At 37.3% G+C, this 24,799-nt stretch overlaps 1 protein-coding gene across 2 annotated transcripts in view; it reads left to right on the plus strand.

Moving 5' to 3' along the window:
* Positions 1-20,434, plus strand: part of LOC130869729 (solute carrier organic anion transporter family member 1A5-like) — a 54,767-nt gene extending 34,333 nt beyond the window's left edge. Inside the window, exons 9-14 of one of the 2 annotated variants that reach the window (XM_057762148.1) lie at positions 462-667; positions 2,630-2,785; positions 7,840-8,012; positions 16,099-16,163; positions 17,206-17,323; positions 20,215-20,434. In XM_057762148.1, the coding sequence (XP_057618131.1) occupies positions 462-667; positions 2,630-2,785; positions 7,840-8,012; positions 16,099-16,163; positions 17,206-17,323; positions 20,215-20,434 (938 nt within the window). Of the gene's footprint in view, positions 1-461; positions 668-2,619; positions 2,786-7,839; positions 8,013-16,098; positions 16,164-17,205; positions 17,324-20,214 lie in introns of both variants that reach the window. The other variant, XM_057762139.1, reaches the window with a different exon arrangement.
* Positions 20,435-24,799: the final 4,365 nt, after the last annotated feature.

Raw genomic sequence — 24,799 nt, forward strand, 5'->3', positions numbered from 1 at the left:
TGTCTCTATCTCCATCCATCGCTAGATGAAGGTTCTATGGCGATATGCAAGATATTCATCAGTATGATTATAGGATAGGTTCATTAGAGTCAGGAAGAAAGACTTCTGGGAAACATAAGGACTGCACAGAATGTTCTATATGTGATAAGCTTGAGTTCAGTGGGGACCTTCAAAATTACAGAGCAGATAGAAGTACCTAAAATACCTAATTGTGTATATGCGAGTTTGTGTGTCTGTGTATGTGAGGGTTACAATGTGTTTATGACTTGTTTCAAATAATTAGGCAAATGCCAATTCTCTTTTTAAAGTGACATTATGTGACATTTGAAATATGTGAATGAGTAGGGGTTATGATACTGTATATTTGAGTTAAGTAATTTCCTAAGTAAGATGTTTTTAAAAATTGATAACATTTAATTTTCTGCTGTGTTTTATGAATACTATTCTATTTTAATTTATAGGTATTTATAATTTACCTCCAGTAATTATTGGATATTTAATTGGTGGATTGGTTATGAAAAAGTTCAAGTTTACTGTCAAGAAAGCTGCATGTGTAGCTTTCTGCTTATCCCTGACAGAGTGGCTTTTATTTTTCTTAAACTTTCTGTGGACCTGTGATAATTTCCCAGTTGCTGGCTTAACTACATCTTATGAGCATGAACGGTATGTTATTTCCTAAGTAAAGTCATGTAACGTGAGAGCCTGGTTGTTGGGGTTTTTGTCCCACCCAGTCCCCCAGCCATTTAGTCTCAGAGAAAACCACACAGAGGTCTCCATAAGTTATAAACTGATTGGTCAGTTAGCTCAGGCTTCATATTAGCCCTTATAACATATCTTAGCCAATTATTCTCATCTATGTTAGCCACATGGCTCAGTCTTCCTTCTTCGGTGGTTGAGACAGGACTGGAGAGAGCTTCCTTCTTTCCAGAATACTGCTATTCTCATTGCCCAGCCTTGACTTCCTGTCTCGTTGTCTCACCTATACATCCTGCCTGGCTACTGGCCAATTGGCATTTAATTAAGATATAATTGATAAAATATAGAATTGTCCCACACCTAGGTCATAATATTTTCACTATTTTTAATCCATTTTTATTCAAGTACTGTATATGACCGGGTCATTTTATTACAACATAAAGACAATCATCCATAGTTATCCTGTATTTTTCTTCCTTCCATCAATAATATATAAGTGTGAGCCTATTAAAGATGCCTATGGAGTAGCAATGAGTAAATTTATAATTCTATGTATATATGAGTGGTTGTCATAGTGATATCCTAGTCTGCTTTAAAATATAATGAAGAAACTAAACTAGATCTTTGTAACCTAAATTATCCATGTATTTTATACTACAGATCACTTTAAAAGTTTAATATAACAACAGATAGTTTTAAAACTCAAATATACAGGCCAAGGAACCTTCATAGGTTTCTACAATGGGCACAAATTTAGCACAGTTGAGTTTAATACATGGTAAGTCAATGCGTGCACATATTTATTTATATCACCATTATAATTATATCTCATATACTTTGTAGCCTTAGACTTTGTATTTTAAGGATTGCCAGGTCATATTCTGTATTAGCATAGGAAATGTAAATCTAAGTTTAGGGTAGAGTTATATAATCATCCAATCACTTAAAATGAAAGAAAATATATACATGAGGATTCCTTTCAGGGTTCTGGGGATACAACTCAAAACAGGCAGAAGGACCTGAGTTCAGATCCCCAGAATGCATGTACAGCTTGACATGGGAAAGTGCAAAGGCCTGCTAGTTTGGCATGTGCATAAGTGAGCAGCAGCGGACTCTATTATATCTAAAAAGATAGAAGTTAATCTTCTGCTCTTCACATGCATGCTGTTGTACATGTGCTTACATACATATACACACAAACACACACAAAAACACAAACACAAGAGAGAAACAAAGAGAGAGAGAGAGAGAGAGAGAGAGAGAGACTCAGGATGGGAGGAGAGAGAAATGGGGTGGAGGGAAAGAAACACAATTCATCTCCTCCTCCAGAACAAAACAGAAAACACCCAAATATGAATTTGTGATCTCTGGACAATTTCATTGGCACACAAGTCACCTACATAGCTGTTTTTTTCAATTACTTCAAAAATAAGCATTAATTATCTGCCATCTAAGAAAATTCTGTACTATTACAGCTAAAAATGAAGATTGTAATCTGTTATTCATTTGCACAGTGGGAAAAAAATGAAAAAGGACTAGCTTGAGCAAAATCAGCAATTTCCATTTAGAAAATAGATGCTTCATTAACCCCCCCAAAACAGTGGTTTGAGTAATCAGACTTGCTCTTGTGTAATAGAAAGCACCTGCCCCAAATTTTATAATGGGTTTGAAAAAGGGTAACATGGGATTCTAGAGGCTGAGTTCAAATCCTGTCATTCAAACCTTGTGTGAAGTTATCATGACTGGAGATGGAGTTACTATGTATAATTCTATTTTGGTATTATTGAAAACATTTTTTGAAAATTTACTGATTCATCCTGTTTCAATTTCTATGCTTGCACACACACAGGCTGAGATAAAGAGAAAAAGATAAATAGCATGGTGGTTCTTCACTATCCATAACATTATTTTAAATCATTTCAGAATTCAGCAGCCATTATATGTGGAGAATAAGATTCTTGCTAACTGCAACACGAGGTGCAACTGTTTAACCAAAACATGGGATCCAGTGTGTGGAGACAATGGAATAGCATACATGTCAGCCTGCCTTGCAGGCTGTGAGAAATCTGTTGGAATGGGAATTAACATGGTAAATATCTTTTCAGTGTTGTAGACTGATTTTATGTTCACTGCAATAATATGTACTATGATCTAAGCCTACATCTTCTAAAAGGCAAAAATTAGTTCATGCTTAATATAGTATGAATATTTTTGTGAACAACTGACTGTACTTTGTATATGCATATTTGACCTTACAGTTCCAGACGTTATGTAAAGCCTTGACAGAGTCTGAAACTTATTTTTTAATTTAAAAGCAATTGAGACCATTTTTTAAATTATTAGAATTAAAATCCTCATAATAGGTGGTAGAGCTAGCTTAGCAGTAAGAACATTTGCTGCTCATTCAGTAAACTTGTTTGGTTCCTAGCACCAACAGGAACAGCTCACAATCCACCTCCAGGCAATCTGACTCTCAATCTGACCTTCCTCAGGCATCACATGCACCTGCTTTAATATACAGAGATACAGAAGCACACACATAAACACTAAAATTAAAACTTTAAAATGCTTTGGACAAAATCTGATATTTTTTATGTGATAGAGACTCATGAAGACAAGCTAGACTCAAACAAGTTGTACAGTTGAGGCAGGCAAAAAACTTATTTTTTCATATTGAAAATCTATTTCATTTATTTATTTATTTATGGCAGGTGTGTGTGTGTGTGTGTGTGTGTATGCATGTGTGTCTTGGAGGAGTGAGGTCGTTTGGTTGTCCTGGCCTCCCAGAACCAAAATAATGACACAGAAACTATATCAATTAAAACACTGCTTGGCACATTAGCTCTAGATTCTTATTGGCTAACTCTTATATTAATTTAACACATTTATTAATATGTAGATTTTCATGAGGTCATGGCCTACCAGCAAAATTTCAGCACATCTGGCACTAGTTCAATGGTGTCTCTCTCTCCTTCTTCCTTCTCCCAGCATTCAGTCCAGTTTTCCTCGCCTACCTAAGTTTTGTTCTATTAACAGGCAAAGGTAGTTTCTTTATTCATTAACCAATCAAAGCAACACATAGACAGAAGGACCTCCCACACCATTTCCACCTTTCTGTTTAAACAAAAAGGAAGGCTTTGACATAATAAAATTATATAAACAAAACAGTTATCAAGCAAGAATTACAGTTTCATTATTTATATACATTTTATCTTTTACCATAATTAAGGAAAACTATATCTATTCTTTAACTCCCTCAAAGACTCCAAAAGAATATAATATTACCTAAGTAAACAGGCAGTGCACTGCAAGCAACTTTCAAAACTCAAGAATTGACAGAGATATCTTGCAACCTGTACAGTCACCCAAAGTTCTTTTGTACCATTGGGACATCAATCTTCATCCTACTGGCCCACAGTATCCAACAGACTTTATCATTGATGTAGGAAATTTCAAAGACAGTTCCACATATAATGGCAGTTTGTCAGTAACTTTTTTATGTGTCTTACAGAATGTCTACCAGATTATTTTTCATGTAGTGGAATCCCCCCAAAAAATGTTCTCACCTTTAGGCAAGTTCAGCATTCATTTCTGTGTGGGTCCTGCATGCCCAGTTCAGCAGTCCAGGCAGGAGCAGTTTCTTGCCCAAATGGATAGCAAACTCCATAAGGAACCTCTTCAATGTCCATCATCCTCTTCAAGTAGATGGTACCTCCAGGAGCAGATGTGTCTTAAGATGAAAATCTTAAGTTCTTATATATTTTAAATGCTACCTTCTGAAAGTTTCTGAAAAATTTGAATACCTAGTTAACTGAAATATATCTCTATTCAGCTAGAAAATCTAACTTACATGACTACAAGTTTGAATAACTAGTAACTTATATTTCTTAATTATACACTATATTTTTAAATGAGCTACACAAATACAATACCTTAATCAAGATCAGAAATACATAAACATATAACAAAATTGACATTAAATTTGTATCAATAAACCAACTCCATACCAATGAAAATTATCCATCTCTATAGCATATACCCCTTTAAATGTAAACAAACAGTTATAAAAAATATTTGGGAATATGAGCATAGTTCTGTCCATACTGATTACAGATGTTTGGGGATCTTCTTAATCAGGTCTTTCATGCTGTATCCTGTGTGCTAGGTTTATCTCAGCTAACAGTTGGGGGAAGTAATTTTTGGAGGGTATTCACAGCAGTCTTTCAGAGGCTTATGCTCTATCAAGCCATATTTGTCTGGAAGCAATCCACAGGTTCTCATCTTCTGTGATAACAAAAAAAACAAACAAAAAAAAAGAAAAAAAAAGAAAAAATTAACTCTTTTCCAAAACAACATATCCTTATATTCAACTTTTGGAATCAAGATACCTTTATGTTGGTTTAACTTAGCTTCCCCTACAATGAAATGTCTCTCTGTACTTAGCTCCTTCACAGTCAAAAAATTCAAAGAAAACACAATAATATACATAATCCAGACTCTCTGTGAATTTTCCATTTTTCTGTGGCTTATATCTTTTACTCCTTTTAATCTACGTCTATCAGTACTCTGTCTTTTTAAAGACTTTTCTCCCTTTTTTAAAAGCGTTAGCTTTATTTTATAAATCACTATACTATTTTTCTTCTCTCTTCCAAGCCTACACACATTTATACAACACTATGACTTATCTGTATTTGTCTTTATTGCATATTTGTAAGTATTTTCTGACCAGAAGAACTTCTTAAAATGTTAAGTGCTTATGAATCTAATCTGTGACATTACTAAGCTATATATGGTATTTCCTGCTTGTTGTACCCATTCCAACATGGGTACTACTCCCTGCTTCCAACAGCGACACCCATTGCCCCACTTCCATGCAAATAGCCTGTACACATTGCCATTAAGCAAGCTGTAGTATGCTTCTCACAAACGGCATTCAAATACTTGGTCTCCTGAAAGTGCCAGAGGTCATGTTGCAGCAGGTCCCAAAAAGACTGTATTTCAAAATGGCATGGCTTTTTTTCTTTTGCTACTGCTGAATCAAGAAATCCTCTGTCAAAGGAGCCATGCCTTTGCTTCCTTCTAGCAAATGGAGCCCACCCTAGAAATTGCTGCTACCAAATTATTCTTAACTCTGTTCTTTTGTGAAGCTGCTGTAGGAGGATCTTCTGTCTATGTGTTACTTTCATTGGTTAAATAAAGAAGCTGCCTTGGTCTTTTCATATGCCAGCCCTTAGTTGGGTGGAGTAGACAGAAGAGAATGCTGGGAGGAAGAAGGCAGTGTGGCAGATGCCGTGGCTCTCCTCTCCAAGATGGACGCTGGTTAGACTCATGCCAGTAAGCCACAGTCAAGTGGCAATACACATTAATAGAAATGGGTTAATTAAGATGTGAGAGTTAGCCAATATGAGACTAGAAATAATGGGCCAGGCAGTGTTTAAATGAATATAGTTTCCATGTAATTATTTCAGGTAAAGCTAGCCAGACAGCTGGGTAGGATGGAAAGCAGCCTGCTCCCCTATTTACAACATGAAGTTACCCACGTTGGCACCAATGTGTTGGAGGAGTGTGGCTGCTTGTTCATCCCGGTCTTCCAGAACCAAAATGACCATACAGAAACTATATTAATTAAAACACTGCTTGGCCCATTAACTCTAGGTTCTTATTGGCTTACTTATATTAATTTAACCCATTTCTGTTAATCTGTATATTGTCACAAGGTTGTGGCCTACCAGCAAAATTTCAGCATATCTATCTTCCTCAGCAACTCCATGGCCTCTCTCTCTGCCTTTCTTCTTCCAGCATTCATTCCATTTTTCCCTGCCTACCTAATTAAGTTCTGCTCTATCAACAGGCCAAGAAATTTTCTTTATTCATTAAACAATAAAAGCAACAGATAGGCAGAAGGACCTCCTGCACTATGTGTGTGTGTGTGTGTGTGTGTGTGTGTAGGCGGATGTGCATATGGAGGTCAGAAGACAATCTCTGCTGTGGACACTCAGGTCCCATTAACTTGGACTGGAATTTGCTGATTCTGTTAGGCTGCCTGGCAAGTGAGCCCCAGGGAGTCACCTGTTTTATCCTTTAGAGCACCAGTATTGTGAGCACTTTCTCTACACATGTATCTTTCACATGTGTGCTGTGGATCTGAACTCAGGTTTTCTTGCCTGTACAGGACTTTAAAGAGTGTACCATCTCGCTAGCCCACATCATTATAGCTCAGGAGATGAAGATTTAAGCATTTTTCCTTGACTTAAACATCTTATAATACTTACAGAGCTGGTTGGTACTCAAAATAAAATATAAATTTTGATTCTTAATCATTCCCAGAAACATAATTCAAAAAAGAATCAACTTTATTCTTAAAATAGACTTGTTTTCTTGGGGACTTCATTAGTAAGCATGTAACTTGTTAGTATTTCATTATCATTCTGAAACACATTTTGTTTTTGTACTTAGTACCGGGGGCCAAAACAAAACAGTATTTGTTTACTTTTGTAAAAAGGTGTGTGCAGGTTAGAAAGTTGGTTCAGTGCGTAAAGATATTTGTCCCCAAACAATACCACCAGAGCTACATCCTGGGGCCCCATATGACAGAAGAAGAGAACTAACTCCCACAACTTATCCCTGACATCTATATTGATGCCATGGCATAGTCATGTCCATCCATAGACACACACATACATAGGCATGCACATACATAAATTCATGTACACACACACACACATACATAGACACACATACAAGAAAAATAAAGAAAAAAAGCAAATAAGTGTGCATTTAGGATAATTGAATTTTTGTAAATTTACTTCATGTATTTAGAAAAAAATACCAAGTCTTTAAAAAAAAATCTCCCCCTTTATATTTTAAAATAAAATTCTCAAATGCCAAAACAGAGATGTTAATAAAGGGGAAAAGAACCTCCGTTTTACTTATTTAGTGTTTATTTAATGGTATTCGTGCTCCATCTCATTCATGATAGATCAGTGTTCCTCCTCTGAGTCGTACCATTGTCCTCAACACTCTCCAGGTTTCTCTAATTGGTTATGTAGCAAATACTGGACATTTATACCCAATAGTTTTCTTCTGTAAATAGGACATTGTTTTTGGTTTGTTTGTTTCATTTTGATTTTGTTTTGTTTACAGGTATTTCAAAATTGCAGCTGCATTCAGTTTTCAGGAAACTCGTCTGCAGTCCTTGGGCTGTGTAACAAAGGCCCTGACTGTACTATAAAGCTGCAGTACTTTTTCATCACAGTAGTAATTGGCAGTTTCATCTATTCTCTAGCAGCCATACCTGGGTATATGGTTCTTCTGAGGTAATAAGTAACTTGTTCATTTATCTTTGTCTCTCTTCCTCATAGCAGTGTGTGCATACAAGAGTGTATGATTGTGTGTGTGAGTGTGTGAGTGTGTGTGTGTGTGACTGACTGGTGGGCTCCTGTATGCCACTGAGAGTAGGGTGAGATCAAAAGACAATGTTGGGAATCAGCTCTCTCCATTTATCTTGCTTCAGAGTCAGGGTCTCTTTTATTTCTGCAGCCATATTGGCTAAGTGCTCTAGCCTAACTGGCCTTCAAGTCCTAAATAATTCTATTTTCACCTATTTCACTATAGGAATGCTGAGTTTACAGATGCATGTCACTGAATTGGCCTTTTATATTTTTCTTTTCTTGTATATGTCTCTGTGTTCTGGTTGTTGAACTTAGGTCATCTAGCCTTTGTGGCAAGCACCTTTACACAAAGAATACCCTACCAATCCCATATAGATTTTTTGGTAATTTATTAAAATTTGTTTTCCAAAGAAAGACCCTTGGAATAATGGTTCCCAGAACCTCAAATCTTCTGAGTTATCTTTATCAAGACTCTTAATATAAAAATAGCATTGCTATATTTAAGAATAATGTAAAGTTTGTTGGAATTTTTTCTTCTGGTCCTTTTGTATTTTCTTCCTTTATGTCTTAGGTCTAAATTAAGGGACATCTTGTTTTGTAGAGAGATAGTATTTGCCTACAATCATTTCCTATGCTCAGCTAAGTGACTGACAAAATGTGAAAATCTATGTGTAAAAGTGACCAGACTCCCTTGACATCCTGAGCTCAATGTGTCTTTATCAAAATTGAATATTATCTGACCAAGCGACATATGAATGCAGTAGTGGATACTCTCTAATGAGAAGGTATAAGAATATAAAAGTAGATACTCTAATCTCTAATATAATGTGAGAAAGTTGCAGAGTCACGTTTCAAGTTATTTTCTTTTTCCACATGTTCTTTCTAGTCTAGCAAACTTAACAGACACCAACAATGAGGAGACTGTTCAACACTTTTCTTGTCTCAATGGAATTCAGAAGCAAAGTTGTTAATTATGTGTCATTCAAAATATTTTATCCCAATAGAATGGACCAATGTTCTCAATTTTCCCTTATGGGCAACTGTACTTTTCTGTTTCCTTATCCACATTCCCTTTTCATCCCCTCCCATTCTCTTCCTCCTTTCCAAATCTTTTTCCCATTACTTTTCCCTCACTTCATTCCTCTTCTCTCATCATGCCTCTCCTCTCCTCTCTTCTCCTCTCCTTTTCTTTCCTCTTCTCGCCTCTCTTTTCCTCCTCTCCTCTTCTTTTCTCTCCTCTCCTCTTCATTCCTCTTCTCTCCTCTCTTCTTCTCTCCTCTTTTCCTCCCACTTCTATCTAGGTCTAGGAAGGTGAGCATTCAAACAGGCTAGGCTCCCACAAAGCCAGTTCATGTATTAGGATCGAAACCTAGTGTCATTGTCCTTGGCTTCTCATCAGCCTTCATTGTCCGCCATGTTCAGAGAGTCCGGTTTCATTCCATGCTTATTCAGTCCCAGACCAGCTGGCCTTGGTGGGCTCCCAATAGATCAGTTCCACTGTCACAGTGGGTGGGTGCACGCCTCGTGGTCCTGACTTCCTTGCTCAAGTTCTCCCTCCTTCTGCTCCTCATTTGGACCTTAAGAGCTCAGTCCATTGCTCCAAATTGAGTCTCTGTCTCTACCTCGATCCATCGCCAGATGAAGGTTCTAAGGTGATATGCAAGATATTCATCAGTATAGGATAGGGTCATTTCAGGTTCGCTCTCCTCAGTTGCCCAAGGTACCAGCTGGGGACATCTCCCTGGACACCTGCGAGCCCCTCTAGAATCAAGCCTCTTGCCAACCCTAAGATGACTCCCTTAATTAGGATATATATATTTCTCTGCTCCCGTATCCACCCTTCCTATATCCCAACCATCCCATTCCCCCAAGCTCCCCCCATCCTCCCCTTCTCACGTTTCTCATCCCATTTACTCTTAGCCCCATGCCACCTGACCTGCAAGTTCCCAGTTTTTGCCCGGCAATCTTGTCTACTTCCCCTATCCAGGCGGATGACTATAAGTTTTTCTTTGGGTTCACCTTCTTATTTAGCTTCTCTAGGATCACAAATTATATGCTCAATGTCCTTTATTTATGGCTAGAAACCAATTATGAGTGAGTACATCCCATGTTCCTCTTTTTGGGTCTGGGATACCTCACTCAGGATAGTGTTTTCTATTTCTATCCATTTGCATGTAAAATTCATGATGTCATTGTTTTTTACCGCTGAGTAGTACTCTAATATGTATATATTCCACATTTTCTTCATCCATTCTTCCATTGAAGGGCATCTAGGTTGTTTCCAGGTTCTGGCTATTACAAACAATGCTGCTATGAACATAGTTGAACAAATACTTTTGTCATATGATAGGGCATCTCTTGGGTATATTCCCAAGAGTGGTATTACTGGATCTTGGGGTAGGTTGATCCCAAATTTCCTGAGAAACCACCACACTGATTTCCAAAGTGGTTGCACAAGTTTGCATTCCCACCAGCAATGGATGAGTGTGCCCCTTTCTCCACAACCTCTCCAGCAAAGGCTATCATTGGTGTTTTTGATTTTAGCCATTCTGACAGGTGTAAGATGGTATCTCAAAGTTGTTTTAATTTGCATTTCCCTTATCGCTAAGGAGCTTGAGCATGACCTTAAGTGTCTTTTGGCCATTTGAACTTCTTCTGTTGAGAATTCTCTGTTCAGTTCAGTGCCCAGTTTTTAATTGGGTTAATTAGCATTTTAAAGTCTAGTTTCTTGAGTTCTTTATATATTTTGGAGATCAGACCTTTGTCTGTTGAAGGGTTGGTGAAGATCTTCTCCCAGTCAGTGGGTTGCCTTTTGTCTTAGTGACAGTGTCCTTTGCTTTACAGAAGCTTCTCAGTTTCAGGAGGTTCCATTTATTCAATGTTGTCCTTAATGTCTGTGTTGCTGGGGATATACATAGGAAGTGATCTCCTGTGCCCACATGTTGTAGAGTACTCCCCACTTTTTCTTCTATCAGGTTCAGTGTGTTCAGACTGATATTGAGGTCTTTAATCCATTTGGACTTGAGTTTTGTGCATGGCGATAGATATGGATCTATTTTCATTCTTCTACAGGTTGACAACCGGTTCTGCCAGCACCATTTGTTGAAGATATTTTCTTTCTTCCATTGAGTACTTTTAGCTCCTTTATCAAAAATCAGGTGTTCATAGGTTTGTGGGTTAAAATCAGGGTCTTCTACTCGATTCTATTAATTGACTTCTCTGTTTTTGTGCCAGTACCAAGCTGTTTTCAATACTGAAGCTCTGTAATAGAGTTTGAAGTCAGGGATGGTAATGCCTCCAGAAGTTCCTTTATTGTATAAGATTGTTTTGGCTATCCTGAGTTTTTTGTTTTTCCATATAAAGTTGTTTATTGTCCTCTCAAGGTCTGTGAAGAATTTTGTTGGGATTTTGATGGGGATTGCATTAAATCTATAGATTGCTTTAGGGAGAATTGCCATTTTTACTATGTTGATCCTCCCAATCCAAGAGCAAGGGAGATCCTTCCATTTTCTGGTATCCTCTTCAATTTCTTTCTTCAAAGACTTAAAGTTCTTGTCAAATAGATCTTTCACTTCCTTGGTCAGAGTTACCCCAAGATATTTTATGCTATTTGTGGCTATTTTAAAGGTGATGCTTCTCTGAATTCCCTCTCTGCATCCTTATCCTTGGTGTATATGAGGGCAACTGATTTTTTTGGAGTTGATCTTGTATCCTGCCACATTACTAAAGGTGTTTATCAGCTCTAGGAGTTCTTTGGTAGAGTTTTTGGAGTCGCTTATGTATACTATCATATCATCTGCAAATAATGACAGTTTAACTTCTTCCTTTCCAATTCTAATCCCCTTGATCCCCTTATGTTGTCTTATTGTTATTGCTAGAACTTCAAGTACTATATTGAAGAGGTATGGAGAGAGTGGACATCCTTGTCGTGTTCCTGATTTTAGTGGGATGGCTTTGAGTATCTCTCCATTTAATTTAATGTTAGCTTTAAGCTTGCTGTAAATAGCTTTTATTACATTTAGATATGACCCTTGTATCCCTAGTCTCTCTAAGACCTTTATCATAAAGGGATGTTGAATTTTGTCAAATGCTTTCTCAGCATCTAATGAAATGATCATATTTTTTTCTTTCAGTTTATTTATATGATGGATTACACTGATAGATTTACATATGTTGAACCAGCCCTGCATCTCTGGGATGAAGCCTACTTGATCATAATGGATAATTTTCTAATGTGTTCTTGGAATCGGTTTGCCAGTATTTTATTGAGAATTTTTGCGTCGATGTTCATGAGTGAGATAGCCCTGTAATTACTGTTTCTTGGTTGGGTCTTTGTGTGGTTTTGGTATCAGGGTAACTGTAGCTTCATAAAAGGAATTTGACAATGACTCTTCTGTTTCTATATTGTGAAATACATTAAGGAGTATAGGTATTAGCTCTTCTTGGAAGTTCTGGTAGAATTCTGCATCAAAACCATCTGGTCCTGGGCTTTTTTTGGAAGGGAGATTTTTGATAACAGTTTCTAATTCTTCGCGACTAACGGATCTATTTAGATCGTTCACCTGGTCTTGTTTTACTTTGGTATATTGTACTTATCGTAAAAGATATCCATTTTTTTTTGCATTTTCCAGTTTTCTGGCATACAGGCTTTTGTAGTAAGATCTAAAGATTCCCTGAATTTCCTGTGTCTGTAGTTATGTCCCCCTTTTCATTTCTGATTTTATTAATTTGTGTTTTCTCTCTCTGCCGATTGATTAGTTTGGATAGGGGTTTGTCAATCTTGTTGATTTTCTCCAAGAATTAACTTTTTGTTTCATTGATTCTTTGGATTGTTTTCTGTGTTTCTATTTTGTTGATTTCCACCCTCAGTTTGATAATTTCTAGTATTCTACTCCTCCTGGGTGAGTCTGCTTCTTTTTTTTTCTAGAGCTTTCGGGTGCGCTGTTAAGTCTCCAATGTGTGTTTTCTCCATTTTCTTTAAGTGGGTACTTAGTGCTATCAACTTTCCTCTTAGTACTGCTTTCATCATGTCCCATAGGTTTGAGTATGTTGTCTCTTTATTTTCATTAAATTCAAGGAAGAGTTTAATTTCTTTCTTTATTTGTTCCTTGACCCAGTTGTGGTTCAGCAGTTGACTGTTCAGTTTCCATGAGTTTTTCAGCTTTCTGGGTGTAGCCTCATTGTTGAATTCTAACTTTAATCCATGGTGATTCGATAAAACACATGTGGTCCTAAATTTTTTTTTGTATCTGTGGAGGTTTGCTTTGTTACCGACTATGTGGTCAGTTTTCGAGAAGGTTCCATGAGCTGCAGAGAAGAAGGTATATTCTTTCCTATTTGGGTGGACCTTGCAGACAAGGCAGGCTTTTTTGGGGGGGTGTAGGAAAGAAAGCCCTGCAGCAGGAGCTGGGGGAGGGGGGTTTGTGCTCTCTTCTGGGACAGTCCACCCCTGGATAGCACACACTTACCCGTCCAGATGGAACTTCTCAGCACCTACACAGGGACACCCGTCCAGATGGAACTTCTCAGCACCTACACAGGGATGCCTGGTAGCCCAATGATCCAGGGACCAAGGGAAGAATGAGGCAGGCAGGGCAGGTCCAGAAGAGCACAGCAGACCCTGCAGCCCAGCAGCAGGGGCCCGTGCTCCCTCACGGGGACCTTGAGGCCTGCCTGCTAGTCAGGCACTCATCGCTCTGGGTGGGTAGCCTTAGTGTAAGAGCAGGAAGCTGATCCTCAGCCGATGGTATTTTTTTTATAGAGTCTATTTGGTGTTCTGTATGCTTCTTGAATATTCATAGAATATCTTTCTTTATGTTGGGAAAGTTTTCTTCCATAATTTTGTTAAATAAACTTTCTGGGTCTTTGAGCTTCAATTCTTCTCCTTCTTCTATCCCTATTATTCTTAGGTTTGGTCTTTTTATGGTGTCCCATATTTCCTGAATGTTTTGTGATGAGAATTTGTTGGATTTGCTGTTTTCTTTGATCAGTGCGTTTATTTTCTCAAAGGTGTCTTCAGAGTCTGACATTCTTTCTTCTATCTGTTGGATTCTATTAGTTATGCTTCTTTCTATAGTCTCTGTTCATTGCCCTAGATTTTCCATATCCAGTTAGCCCTTGGTTTGTGTTTTCTTCCTTGCCTCCATTTCAGTTTTTAATTCCTGAACTGTTTCCATTACCTGTTTGATTGTTTTTTCTTGGTTTCCCAGGGTATCATTTACGTATTTATTCATTTCTTCAAACTTTTTGTTATACTTCTCATCCATTCTATAAGGGCATTTTTACATGCTGTTTAAGGGACTCTATCACTTTCATAATGTCAATTTTTTCCCCTTCTTCTGGATTAGGGTGTTCAAAACCTTCTGTTGTCTGATCACTGGGTTCTGGTGTTTTCATGTTGTTTTTCAGATTGGTGGAGGAATTCTTGCCTTGATGCCTGCCCATCTCTTCTTTCAAATGCTATCCTATAGATCTTATGGAACAGGATCAGGTTCCCTTGGTGGCCAGGAACCTCGTTAACAAAGGGCCTATCTTGCTGCAGACAGGCTATTGAAGCAAAGCAATTCCCGCCGGCCCCTTTGCCCTCAGCACCCTGTTCCAGAGCCCAATCAGGCTGATCTCTGTGTTTTGGTTTTTAGACAGGGTTTCTCTGTAGCTTTGGAGCCTGTCCTGGAACTATCTCTTGTGACCAGGCTGGCATTGAACTAATAAAGATCCGCTGGGATTAAGGCATGAGCCACCAGTGCCTGGCTCCCATTGATGTTTTGATCTGTGATTTTTAAAAACATTTTTAGTCTCTCTCTATTTGCGTGTGTGTATGCATGTATTTGTACATGTGTGTGTTTGCATGTTATGGCATACATGTTGAAATGAGAGACATCTTGCTCCATCAGTCCCAGTCCAGCTTGCTTTGGTGAGCTCCCATTAGATCAGCCCCACTGTCTCTTTGGGTGGGTGCACCCTTCTCGGTCCTGACTTCCTTTTTCATGTCCTCCCTCCTTCTGCTCCTCATTTGGACCTTAGGAGCTCAGTCCAGTGCACCAATGTGGGTCTCTTTCTCTAGCTTCATCCATTGCCAGATGAAGGTTCTGGCAATCTTGTCTCCTTCCAATATCCAGGAGGATAACTATATGTTTTTCTTTGGATTCACCTTCTTATTTAGCTTCTCTAGGATCATGGATTATAGGCTCAATGTCCTTTATTTATGGCTAGAATCCACATATGAGTGAGTAGGTGGTGCAGAGGCTAAGAGCACTGACCACTGTTCCTGAGGGCACGGGTTCGATTCCCATAGCTATCTATGCATAATCAGAAAAAAAGTTAGCAGCTGCAGAGGAAAGACAGCATTTTAAAAGGACTTCTGTGTTCATAATTTATAAGATTTTTTTTCAGATTTTATCCTGACTGCCTTATAAGCCTCCTCTTTGTATGTAATTCTCAAAAACATCTTATCTAATTTTGTGGATGGTACAGGAAAGACAAATATCTAATGCGTTTACCTCCATATAACAAAAGTCTTATCTTAATGTCATAGCCTACATGATGCAGTCTTTCTCTGTTTATCCATGGGATTGCTTTTACTATATCTTGAATTTTTATATAACATGTGTTAGATTTTTTTTATCATCAGGACAAAATGCTGCCAAACAACTTAAGAGAAAAAAAAAGATTTATTTGTTTTGTTGTTTCAAAGGTTTGGGTCCATTGTTTTGGGTATAAGGGTACTGCATGCTAGTCACCATGATAACCTAGGTTATCTAGGTTAGCAGTCAGTGTCCAACTGTTAAAGGGTTTCACCCTCAATAAGATATGTGAATGTCGCAGGACAGCTATCAGAAGTCATTACTCTCCTCCCATTGTGTATGTTTAGCAGAGAGAGAGTTGCATTGTTTTCCCTTCATGCTTAAAAGCTTAACCATTAGGTTCATGAACGAAGATTGTCATTGGGGGGATGCTAGGACAGATATTGTTTGCATGATATACGTTTATTTATGTGAGTATTGCTTTTCAGGTGTATCAAGTCTGAAGAAAAGTCACTTGGAGTTGGATTACATGCATTTTTCGCAAGAGTATTTGGTATGAAAAATTTTCTAAACATATCAGATCAATATCAAATGCTTAGTAAACCAGTTAAATTTTCTGAAGAAAAAAGACAGCAAATATATTGTTAAGTCAAAAGAGAACACTCACCCTAAAAGGAATAAAAGGCTTTAATTTAGAATCAAACAAGAATCACCACAAAGGCAACAGAGATTTAGATCATCCAAGTATCATGTTTCAACATGATGACTGTTAGTGATGTTTATAGTTGGAGAATATCAGCAGTCATGAATAAGAAGCTTCTCAAACATATCTAGGGGGATGTCCAGTAAGTTGGTGATAGCACAAAATGGAATTCTCTGTTGCAGGCTCAGATGCTGTTTGAAAACATCCTTAGTGTTTAGGTGAGTGGAGGATAGTATCCTGTTAACTCAATACATCCACAAAGGCTTCATGTGATAGATGCATGGATATATGGTCAGATACAGGGATGGGGCAATGAATGACAAAAGAACAGAGAAAATGTAATTTGTGACCGGATATGTACCATCCCATCTGTCCACAGCCAGGGAGCTCCAATGACATGGCATCTTTAACATAGGTGTCCTCTGCCCATGTTACTCTGAATTTCATTTTGAAGCCCCTGTTGTTAGAAATGGCTACTGTTAATTAGTCTGAGAATGAAGTATCTTCAGAGATGAAAAATGTTTCCCCTTGTCTTTAAATAACTTATCTGACCTTAATTATATTTTTCATCTTTTAGCAAATTCAATAATAATATAAGAAGAAAACTGGTTTTTTGTTAGATGTACAGAAGACTGAAAATGACATTTCAGAAAATAAATGAGGTTCATAATCATAAATTCATTGCATACTTCTTTAGAATTTATACATAATTTTAGTTTGTTTTGATCTAAAAATTTTACAATAACTGATAATTCCTAAAAGTAAGCATAGAGACTTTTATTCATTATTTTTATATTTTTTTAAATAGGGAAACAGAAATACTTCCAAATAACATATTTCTCTTTGCTTTCTTCTTTTCAATGGGCTGTTTTTCTTTCTCATTTATTTGCAGCGGGCATTCCAGCACCTATTTACTTTGGTGCCTTGATAGACAGAACCTGTTTACACTGGGGAAATCAGAAATGTGGGAAGAGAGGAGCTTGCAGGATGTATGATATAAATAACTTCAGGTAATAATAATTTTTGTGACATATGAGTTTAGTGCATATGAAAGTTCCTATTCATATGTAACATTTTGAGTGGTAAGATGATACTTGATTCATTTTTAGAATGCACATGAATGTTATACCTTCCTTATTTATGTATTTTGATATATTCCAATTATTCCTAAAGTAGTTGATACATATAAATGTAAGTGGGCTTCTTAACCTAATCTTTCTAAATACTTTCAAAAGGGAACAGGGTGTCTATGTGGACACTCTGAAGCAGTAGGGGGAGAGTTGTATCTTGAGCTGAGCCAGCATGGCAAAACAACAGTAATAAAGAGGAGAGCAAGATCCAGAGACCACAGACAATGGCACAGTAGGTGGGAACAAATATCTCAGCTCCTACCACCCCATACCTATGGACAAAAAGGAGAACTCTTCCCTTCTGCAAGGACCAGGATGACAGTCCCAGCACATTCAAGAAGCATGGATCCTGACATTCTAGCCTCTGTGAAGTTCCAAACCTTTCATGCTTGCACCCTGATATACTAAGAACCCCAAATCTGTGTGATGCCTTTGCAGTTTAATAGAGCATGTCAGGTCCCTTAGCCAGGGGCTACCTTCAGAAGGGACCTAGCTGCTACCTGAGTTTGACTGATGGTCTCATCTCTGAAAACTTAGAGATGCTCCACTGCACTTAGTGGTTGGCTGTCTCTTGAACAAAATGTGACTCAGTAGAAGAGTGTGGTTCAAACCAGCTGAGAGTGTCACAAAGAAGGACGTTGTTGCCACATATAGAAATAACTAAAACCATTATCATCAAGAAGTAGCAGACCAGGGAGCCTGGTCTCCAAGATGCAGGTGCATCCAGTTGTTCATTTTTATGCTATGGCTTCAACCAAAAGCAATACCTGCATGGTTCTCATCACTCTCAGTGCTATGCAGGCACCTTCCACTAAGAGTATAGTGAAACAGTTGTGGGTTCATTGCTGCCTCACTTGCAGAGGTCATTCTAGGCTGATCTTGAACCAGACTTAGTTTGCTACTTTGCTGTTCCTCTAGAGCAGCAGGTCTAAGAAAGTCCACAGAGAAGCTTCTCTTGCTACAGACTGCACTGGGCTCCTTCTTGCTCCCAAAATTATGGGGAAAAAGGTTGTAGATAATATCCATTCATTTGTGTCTGGGTGAGCAATATACTGAAATTCTGGGAAAGAAAAGTGCTGACCTGTCCTCAAGCATGTCTGCTGTGATCAGCTGACATGCCATTCCCAGGCTGGTGTATCCACCCTAAGAGTGTGGAAGATCTCAATTACTTCTGTCAGTATATCTGTGTGGACTACAGTTCAATTTGCCTTGGTATCCCATAATAGTGGCATGTAACCTAGATTTGTGAACTAAATTGACCCCTTCTTCCTTTAAGTTGATTTTTATTATGGTCTTTTAAAAAAGTGAAAGAAACATAAACTGATACTTTTAAATCTATTATCCCGTTAGAAAAAATATTTCTGATTTGTTATATCTGAAGTCTTAGGAATCTACACATATATACTACTTTTATGTTTTAATACTGTAGAAGTAGGTAACATTAATTTCTCTATCCTTTCATGGTCCTTGGTATCCTGTCTAAGGAATGATCCTGTCCCATGACTCTATTCACAGGTCAACAAAATACATACAGTCTCTCACTAAAACTTCCTTCTCAGGAGATTCTATATTGTATTAAGTTGACACTATCCATCACACCATATTTTCCTACAAATATTTTGAGAACATGAAAGAATGCTTTCATAGTTACTTAGAAATATACATATAAAAATACCTATTTTACATACACATGAAGTCCAGAAATCTAAAGGCATATTTTATCAAATTTATAAAGAAAGATGCTTAAGATAGTATAAAAGTTATTCTCAGAAATGGTGAAAAGGAAAATTACCTAATTTATTTTAGGAAACATCCATAGTCTTCATGCTTAAACTGGACAAGTTCAGCAAATGAAAAGAATTTTTGGCTATACATATAGCTCAGGGGTTATGAGCACATATTGTTCTTGCAGAGCACATGAGTTCAATTCCCATAACCCACATTTTGCAGCTCAAAACTTCCTGTTAGTGCAACTTCAAGGTATCCAGGAATACTGGACAAATGCACACAGAGAGACCTAACACATACACATAGTTAAACAATAAAAAATAAATTGATCCTTATATATGCAAAATTATGCATGAAAATCAACAATTTGAAGCTATTAATGTATAAAGTGACTAACAGGACTTATTTTAGTTATACAAAAATTTCCATGTATTGGCATAACACACATACAAATACTTAGTAGGTGAGAAATCTTGAAAAGTGACTTTTTCATGTTTTATTCATGTATGATAAAACTCTGAGCAAACAAGGCAGAAGATCTCTCTTAAACTAACAGTGATATTATTTTCTCAATATTTAAGAAAACAGGCAATAATGGCAGGGGAAGCATAGTGACTTAGTGTGAGGTAGTTGCAGACACGGTTTGGCTAGGAGGCTGGTCATGTTACTTGCTCTGACAGGAAGTGTTGAGGGCTACAAGCCCAGTCCATGGCATAATGGACTTCATACTCAGCTAAACATTTATAAAAACATTAGCATAGCACATCAAGAGATGTCTTTCTATAATGATCCTAAATCCAGTCAAGTTGACAAAGGAAACTAGGCATCACCAAACATAAGAAATACATTCAAACTTTTATGTTGGATTTTTTTTATATTTAAACAAAAAGTATTAATAACTGAGTAAAGTAACTTATATTAAGTACATGGACAAAATAATCAACTGATATTTTTATTTGAAGAATAAATGATCTGTAAGAGTAGACAAAATTAGATTTCACTGATCATGTTAAGATTTAATGCAGATTAGTTGCTTTCTTTAGGAGCATTTTCCTTGGGTTGTCAACAGCACTAAGAGGATCAAGCTTCCTCCCAGCAATCTGTATTCTGATACTTTTGAGGAAGTTCCAACTCCCTAAGGAAACTGACTCTTCACAGACTGAATTTGCAGAGATGAAGCTCACAGAGAAGGAAAGTGAGTGCATGGATGAGCACAGAAGTCCTGAGTCTGAGAACAACCGAGAACTGAAAACAAGGTTGTAATGAGATTTCTATTGACCTACACAAGTGCATGGACAGTGTGCATTTGGTTCTTTTGAATCATGGGAAGTACTATGGGAGCTATTTTCTTATGTTTGAGAACCCCCAAATCTATTTTTAATCATGATAAAAATATTTACTGATATTTCAGAAGCATTAGAGTGGCACTTAAGATTTTCCCAGGGAAGACTATGGTGACCCCACCACAATGAACTTTAGAGCTGCCTTCATTGTCAAACAGCATTTTCTCTTTTAACTCAATCAATATAAGTGCACCTTTCCTACATATCTGTAAAAAGCTTTAAGACTTTCCCATGATCAAACACTATTCAATTTCATGAAATTATGCTTTGATGTTATAATTATTTGGAGCGAAACATTTTCATCTTGGTTGTATTACATTGAAATCATTTGTTCAAATTTATCCTTTCTATATGCAAGATATTGGCATACTTCTTTGTCTAGTTAGGAGTTCTTAATTCTCTTTTTTATCTAGGTATGATGCTTCTAAAATTAGACTTCTTATTAAATGTCATCTGTTGTTTTCAATCCCCTGTCTTATTATTCATGTCACACATTTGATTACTTAGAGCACTGAAAATTTTAATCATGCTTTTAAAAATCATGAAGCAAAGATATTTGGAATATTTTCCCTAACATTTCAAAGCTGGTCATAAAACTCACTCTTAAAAGCAAGAATTTGAGGAAGCCTGTACTTTCATAGGCCTTCATAGAGAAGAGGTTGTGTGTCAGTGTTACAGTGATTGTCAAGTATGTGTGAGGCTCTGGGTTTAACATCAAAGTAGAGCAAATTACTGAAAATAAAATAAAGGCTGGAGGCAGTATCAGATGTTCTCATAAGACTAGTATCTCTTATTCAGGTGGCCTCTTTGACCCAGAATTCATTTTATAAATGTGTCCTTAGACACAATGATTTTCAAAATAGTCTTAGAATAAAACATTTAAAGAGAGATCAGTTTGATGGCTCAGTGGAAAGAAAAGTTTGCCACAAAACCTAACAAGATGGGTTTGATCCCAAAGATCCACATGGTGAAAAGAGAGAATCATGTCTTGCATGTTGTCCTATGTAATCTACTTCTGTACTGTGGTATACATGCTCCACCTATAAATAAATAGATTAATAAAAAAGATGAAAAAATTATAAATGTTTAAAGAGTGACTTCTTCTTTGAAACTGGAATTTATAATATTGAAAGTACACATTAAAACAAAATAAAGTTGTGGTAGTTTGAGTGAGAAATGTCCATCCTAGGCTCAAACAATTGGACATCTGCACTCCAGTTGATAACTGTGAATAATTATGGGACCATCCTTAATGAAGGAAGTGCATCCTTGAGCTGGATGTTGAGAGTTAAAAGCATTGCCTACTTTCAGTTCAGTCTCTGCTTTGTGCTTTTGTTGAGCAAGTGAGTTAATCCCTAAAGATAATGAGGTTGAAATTAGGAAAGTTGAGAAGTGGAGGTCAATATAGTGTGCTTGTTTATATAGTGAGAATATCTACATGTGAGAGCAGACTAAAAGAAGGCACAATCTTACACTGGGGAGGTAAATCATAGGAAGGAATTTTTTTGGCATCACTTCAACTGGGAATCAAAAAGAGATGTAAGGAACAAAGGGCCTTCTACATGTTTACCACCAAGCTTCCTCCCTCTGTACCTCATGTCTTGATGCTTCCACCTCCTGATGTAGTATGTCCTTCTGTATTGTGTGAATATGTTTTATTACTATTGGTTAATAAAGAATCTGATTAGGCCACTAGCTAGGCAGAATAATACTGGGGGAAATCCAAGCAAAGATAAAGAAAAAGGAATGTGGAGTCAGGAGCATCCATGGAAGTAAGATGTGAGGCAATAAACCAGGAGCCTCATGATAAAATATGGAAAAATAGAATGGGTTTATTTAATTTGTAAGAGCTAGTTAATAATAAGCCTGAACTAATAAACCAAACAGTTTGCAATTATTATTAAGCTTCAGAGTGATTATTCTAAAAGTGACTGTGGGACTGGGTAGAATGAGAAACTTAAATCTACAAAAGGTATACCAACATGAGGTGCTCAAATTTCCATAGGGACTGCAAGATGGAGCTGTTGTGGGAGCTGCGGGCTGTGTTCCTGCCGCCCCAGCTCCTGGTCGCCTGGCTAGCTCATGGCCCAAAATAACAACACACAAACTATATTCATTTAAACACTGCTTGGCCCATTTCTATTCATGTGTGTAGCACCCCAAGGTGTGCTTACCGGGAAGATTCTAGGCTACGTCCATCCTGAGTTGGAGCTTCATCGCATCTGCCCCAGAGAGCAGAGTTAAAGCATATGAGCTCACTTCCTCTTCCTCCCAGCATTCTGTTCTGTTTACTCCACCCACCTATGTTCTAACTTATGAGGGCCAAGCAGTTTCTTTATTTTTTTAACCAATGACCTTCCTCCATCATTTCCCCTTTTTCTGTTTAAACAACAAAAAAAGGAAGGCTTTAACTTCAACACAGCAAAATTACATATAACAGTTATCAAGTAAAAATTACAATATTTACATCTATTTTATCTTTATCATAACTAAGGAAAACTATAACTATCTATATATTCTTTAACTCCATCAAAGACTCCAGAAGGATATAATATTACCTAAGCAAACAAGAAATAAGCAACTTTCAAACTCTAGAAATGACAGAGACATCTCGCTGCCTGGACAGTCACCCAAAGTTCCTCTGTACTGTTGGGGTATCCATCTTCAGCTTACAAGTCCATAGTATCCAGAGACATTTCCATGAAGCAGGAAATTTCAAAGGCAGTTCAGTCACTATCTGCTGTGTCCTGCAGAATGTCTCGCAGACTTCTTCATGAATCAGGAACCCCGAAAGATCATCTAACCTTTAGGCAAGTTCAGCAGTCCTCTCTCTGCGGGTTCTCTGTGTCCAGTTTATGCGATATTCCAGGCAAGAGCAGTTTCTTGCCCAAATGGCTATCAAACTCCATAACGATCCTCTTCGATGCCCATCTTCTTCTTGAAGTAGATTGGTGCTGCCAGGAGCAGAGTGTTTCATTGTCATGAAAAGTCCTAAGTTATTAAAACATTAAATAGCATATTCCGTAGTCTTTGAAAGATATGAAGAATGTCTATCTAAAATATATCTATGTACATCTCGAAAATCTAACATGACTACAAACTTGACTATTATAGGTAACTATTCATTAACAACTTATATACATAACATTTTTACATGAGCTACACAATCACAATACCTTAATCAATATCAGAAATACATATACATATAACAAATTTGACCTTAAATTTAAATCACTAAAGCAAAATCCATATCAATGCAAATTATTCATACCTATATCATATTCCACTTTAAATGTAAAAGAACATTTATAAATAATATTTGGGAATATGGACGTAGTTATTTCTCTCCCAACTGCTTCCTGCTGAATGGGGGCACTGTTATTCAGGTCTTTTATAGGATAACCTGTCTGCTAGGTTCATCTCAGTCGGCAGTTGAGCAAAGTAATTTTTTGAGGGTGTTCATAGCAACCTTTCAGGAGGGCATGGTCTATCATACCATATTGTGATAAAAGCAATCCAAAGAGTTTCATCCTCTGTGAAAACAAAAGAAACTCTTTTCCAAAGTATCATATCCTTAGATCCAAATTCTGAAGTCAAGGTATTTTCAAAATATCTATGTTCGATTAGTTCAGCAGCATTTATAAACAAATATCTTTTAGCATCTGTTGCTCCTTCCTCAGCATTCAAACAATTAAAACAGAGCATAATAGCATACAGTATCAAAATTCTCTGTGTATTATCCATCTTTGTGAAGCTTTATTTTAACCTCTATTTTGTTTATTTTCACTTTTATTTTATATTCTCTGTATATATTTGTCCTGGAATAACTCTGTAGACCAGACTGTCCTTGAACTCTCAGAGATTCCTCTGTCTCTGCCTCCCAGGCATTGGGATTAAAGGCGTGTGCTACCACACCTTGAAGTCTCAGAGGTCAATCTCCCTCTGCCTTCCAAGTGTTGGGGATTAAAGGTGTGTACTACCACACCCAACTACTCTCTTTCTTCCTTATTTTACTTTTAAGAACTTTAACTTTTAGCCTGCATATATTTTTAACACACTGTAAATCATTTAGAAGTTTTGTTTTGTTTTTGAGTCTCTCTTTACTGCATATCTCTCTTTTTTTTTAATCTGACCACATGAGCCTTCAAATTCCTGAGCAATATGGGTAGGATTAAAGCAGTGGCTTTGCCGGCTAGATCGAGCCAATTCCTTAGCTTTCCAGCCTCATAGCGGAAGTACTGGTTGTAGCCATGTTTATCACCACAACTCTGTGGCGTTTCAAGGT

This window comes from Chionomys nivalis, chromosome 1, assembly GCF_950005125.1.
Source record: "Chionomys nivalis chromosome 1, mChiNiv1.1, whole genome shotgun sequence".
In the NCBI taxonomy this organism is placed as follows: domain Eukaryota; kingdom Metazoa; phylum Chordata; class Mammalia; order Rodentia; family Cricetidae; genus Chionomys; species Chionomys nivalis.